General features: G+C 33.0%; 1 protein-coding gene across 1 annotated transcript; it reads right to left on the bottom strand.

Annotated features, from left to right (window-relative positions):
- Positions 1–899: 899 nt before the first annotated feature.
- LOC145073984 (metacaspase-1-like) lies at positions 900–3,915 on the bottom strand. The gene is made up of 5 exons (XM_079020432.1): positions 3,512–3,915; positions 3,049–3,373; positions 2,727–2,838; positions 2,085–2,264; positions 900–1,170 (listed from the first exon to the last, which is right to left on the bottom strand). The coding sequence occupies exons 1-5, from the start codon at positions 3,843–3,845 to the stop codon at positions 1,114–1,116; spliced, it is 1,008 nt and encodes a 335-aa protein (XP_078876558.1). The 5' UTR covers positions 3,846–3,915; the 3' UTR covers positions 900–1,113.
- Positions 3,916–4,632: the final 717 nt, after the last annotated feature.

Raw genomic sequence — 4,632 nt, 5'->3', positions numbered from 1 at the left:
ACTTCCTTTAGAATGCATAAAATACGCTCCAAGTTGAGGAAGCTTCCTAAAACACTCCAACGATCAATTAGTGAATGTTCTTTTTATTGAAAGAGTATATTATGGTATAAAATGATCAATTAGTGAGTGTTTTTTTATTGAAAAAAATAGATTATTGTATAAAATGATCAATTAGTGAATGTTTTTTTTTTTTTTGAAAAAGTCGGTTATGGTATAAAATGGATAAAAGTCAACGTAGGTCTACAGAAGGTGTATATCCCACGTTCATAGTTCAGTTACTAACACATTTCTATCATATTTGCACATTAGTGAGTAAAGAATGCTCTATTTGTATATGAAGTTCCAAACTCAACAATACATACATAGAAAATAATTAAAGAGACAACCGCTTGTTACCTTTTGACTTAGTAGACTTGACACAAAGAAAACTTAATTCAATAAACTATATATATGAGTGTTTCTTATTTACAAAATTAATACATTAAGAACAAGTTAATAAAAAAATCAGCATAATAAGGTTTTTTTTTCAATGAATAATAACTTTTTTACAAATTCTTTCTCATAGTTTTTTATTCCAATTTCACCAAGTGTGCAATCATTTCCCCAATAATAATAATAATAATAATAATAATAATAATAATAATAATAATCATTTGTCCCTACAACACTTAAAAGGAAAAAAAAAATAAAAATAATATTAATAGGCTAATTGTATATATACCCTCAATTGTTTATTGTACCCCCCCTCCCCCCACCCAATGTGTGAGTGAGTGAGTGTGTACCCTCTATGTTTAACTTTTTTTATATGAGTGAGAGATATGTACATATAATAATACCCTTAATATATAATAAAATTTCATTTATTTATATTTTTTTGTTCTCCAAAAGAATAACCGAAACTTATTCATTAATTGGGTGCATCGTATAAACGGGTAAACAGATGTCTGTGGCACCAAAAGAAACCACAAACACAAAACAAACATCAAAACCAAACGAAAAGCTAAAAAAATTGTGCAAATGGTTGGTGTTACTTTGGATAGTGAAATCATGACTTAGATAGTCATTCGTTTTTATTTCAAGTTAACCTTAGGAGCTCCTAGTTGTATGGTGGAGTTATAGGACAAATGCCTCGTTTAAGTTAAATTCTTCGGAGGATGATAACAAAGGTTCCTGAAAGTTTAGCAATACATGAGCACCCCATTCTAAGACAGTAGAATCAATGAACATTTAGTTACATAAAAGAGAAGATAATATAAGATAACAACATTTGGTGAATATTGAATAGACACCGATGCCAATAGGACAAAGAATGCAATATTTTTGTCGCACCCAAAAAGGCGGAACAAGGTGGGGGGCATGGACTTGCTCTTGACTGTACAAAAGACATAAAACACTTTTCATCCCCATCTTAAAAAAAATAGCCGTAGAAAGTTTGTCTAGTTTGTTTTAACTATCTACAACTTCCATGTCCATTGTTTTAACTATCTAGTCCATTGTTTTAACTAAGCTAGTCCATTGTTTTAACTATCTACAAGTTCCTAGTTGATTTTAACATTTGTTTTAAAGGTAAATTTTCAGGAACATTCTATCTCATGAAAATTAGAACGCTCTTATAGTTAAAGATAAAATGACTTGTTTCTCATTGTTTTTTTTTGAAAAGCAAACTTGTTTCTCATTATTACTAGTTAACAACTTGATTTCAATTCAATAGATTCCCTATGTTATGTTATAGCATTTTGAACTACCTACCAGTTAAACACTTCAATAAAAGCTACATGTCTCGTAAAAATTGCATTTTTTTATGGCAGATTCGAATGCCTTTCTACTCAAATCCAGTCACAATCATCAGTTTAGCTTCTGAATGTAAATCGAATTATTTTCCAACATCAAAAATAACAATCTTAATTTGTTGGTATAAAATCTTAATAACAACATAAAAGTATCATAACAGAAACATTTCTCGAAGGTAAAAGATCCAAAAAGTTTCAAATATGGAACAGAAAACTACCGTGGTTGAATCACTAAAATTTATAAGCAAAGATTGGGACATCATTAGGTCATACAAATCAATGATCGAATCTAACCTGTAGTCTTTCACGGTGAAACAATCCACTGAGACTGAATTTTTTTTTCTTGACTGCCAATATATTATCATGCATTGAAGACAAGACGCTAGCATAAGTAGCTTTGGAGTTATCCGAAAGTGCTTTCCGAAAAGTGTGTGTCATAGCACCTTCCATTTGCTTTCCTGACTCTGAGAAAGCCTGCACAAATTCGGAATTTATATTTAATTAAAGTTATTAATCAAGTTATGAATAACAATTATTTTTTTTCAACGGCACACTTAAACAAAAAAGTATAATGGTCATTTATTCTACTGATTCATTCAATTAGAAAAGTCTTTGCTAATACAACACTTAATGCAAAAAGGCCTTGATAAAGAATGTGAAGAAAATGAGAATTCCCCATAAATTCCTAACTTGTCACAGATCTTCCATGATTTTTCCTTCCATTTTCCTTAGTATGCCATTACTTTCTCAAATAATTTCTTAGCCTCATTAATTCAGATAATACTTTATGCAGACTGTACTTATTGGGAAACAGAAGGCACATGTCTTTAATATCAAACCCAAAGATTAAAAATAATAATACCAAGAAAGAAAAAAAAACTAACATAAACCCCTTAAACCATAGAAGATATCATAGAAAAAGAAAGATTTACTCACAGATGTATCTGCAGCAAGTTGATTATCTTCACACGCACTGATAGAAATGGCAAGCCCACCATTAGTACCTTTATATACACCAGATGGGGGTTTGTTATCTGACCAACAATGCCTGCCAAAGAACCAAAAATGCACTTTAAAGTTCAGATATCAAGACATGTGGAAGTAGAAAGTCCCTAGAAGAAGGAATGTGATGCCAAAACTTGAACTTGAGGCCTCACTTATGGATTCCCACCTCCTTACCACTAGGACAAGTATTAGCATGGGGGACACTTTCAGAATAGAGTAATTTGTACAAAAAAGATATGGTAATAGGGCGTACTCTTTTGTGCTATAGACATGTGATAGGTCAAGTATAGTTCCACTGTGACAAGCATCTATGATGGCATGAAGTTTGACACCTTTCTTGAGAGGTCTGACAATGGTGTCATTGATTTCATTATCAATGATCATTCCTGCAGTCTTAAAATCTAGAGGACATATTGTTTCATCAAACTCATCCTGCTCGTCATCAAAAAGATCAGGCTGCCTTAATCCATGACCCGAAAAATAGAACACCAGTGAGTCACCATGCTGGTTGTCCTTCACGAGCCACCTCAAAGCTTCTTGGATATTTGTTTTTGTTGGATGAGGGTGTGAGTCCATTTCTGCAAGTTCTTTCACAATGTGGAGGCAATCATGTAGGGACAACGTAGGAGCATTTATGTATAGGGATTAAAGTGAAGGCAATCATGCATTTATGCATATATACAGATTAAAGTGAAAGCATAGCAATATGTACGTACCTGCAAGAATGTGGATAGAGGCACTTGGAAACTTAAACCGTGTCATTAGGAATTCCTGCATTTGGGTCACATCATAGTTAGTTCCTTTGAGTTTATATTTCTGCTTATCGTAAGTTACGCCACACAGAAGTGCACGCTTCCCTTTTATCGTTTCCCAGTTTCTTATGGTCTCAAGAGCTGACTTCTCATGGCTACTCACAGAATTAGGAATGGTGGTTTTGTGTCTATGCAATATCTTTCTAAGGTAAACATGCGGTCCCTTCTTCTTCTTATTGCTAACAATTTCTTGACATTCAGGGCATCCGAAATCCTGAATCACTGCTGAAGATGACATTTACTTGATCAAATTAGAGGCTAAGTTAAGTGAACTGAAGAAAACTAATATGTATTCAAGAGGCTTAATGGTGCTAGTCGAAGTAATGAATGCTTTAGCGATTGTGAAACAGATGTATTTATATAACCCGTAAAGTAAAAAATGAAGCTGCAGCATGAAAAGGAACCTGATACGCCAACATATTTCGTTGTTTTTCTTGAGCATCAGATTCTGTTCAAAATGTTTAATTAACATGTCGAAGTAGACGATGAGGAAGTTGATAGGCACAATCAAGGGACCATATCAAGTGGTACCCCACTTTTTAAGAATGTTTGTGGATCGTACTGCTATTGCACTTTTTAAGATAGTTGTTTCTGCCCGTTAGTAAAGCATGCGTCTACACCAGCTGATGACATACAAACTACAGAATGATCTGAAATTGACCGAAACTTATATAGATACGATTCATTGTTACAAAATTCAAAATCTTCCAAAGTTTTCTATTGGCAACTATGTTAACCGTTATTTTTTAATCTATGAGCCCTACTGCAATAGAACATTAACTTAACTGAATTATTTAAAACACAAACCATATGCATAAACACTCAACAATTCAAGTTCTATTTCGTTGCATCATAGCTCTACAACACAAGACTATAAGGAGTTCTTCCTTTTTTTACTTGTTAAGTCCCCTATGGATATGTGTGCTAATAGAGTGATATATACATGACGCCTGTTACTTTTGTGGACTAAACTAGCTATCAACATCTTAAATAAATGACCAGTTTACCATTATGTTCGAAAATAA

The sequence above is a fragment of the Lactuca serriola genome, chromosome 9, assembly GCF_051521515.1.
Source record: "Lactuca serriola cultivar US96UC23 chromosome 9, Lser_US96UC23_V15, whole genome shotgun sequence".
In the NCBI taxonomy this organism is placed as follows: domain Eukaryota; kingdom Viridiplantae; phylum Streptophyta; class Magnoliopsida; order Asterales; family Asteraceae; genus Lactuca; species Lactuca serriola.
The sequence above is the reverse complement of the archived record's forward strand: the minus strand, read 5'-3'. Positions and strand labels throughout refer to the sequence as shown.

Excerpts from the sequence above, each read along its gene's own strand:
- LOC145073984 (XM_079020432.1), bottom strand. The coding sequence starts at position 3,845 with ATGTCATCTTCAGCAGTGATTCAGGATTTCGGATGCCCTGAATGTCAA. Across the intron at positions 3,374-3,511 it reads CTCTATCCACATTCTTGCAG|AAATGGACTCACACCCTCAT; the intron begins GTACGTACATAT and ends AAGAACTTGCAG. Across the intron at positions 2,265-2,726 it reads AACTTGCTGCAGATACATCT|GCTTTCTCAGAGTCAGGAAA; the intron begins GTGAGTAAATCT and ends GAATTTGTGCAG.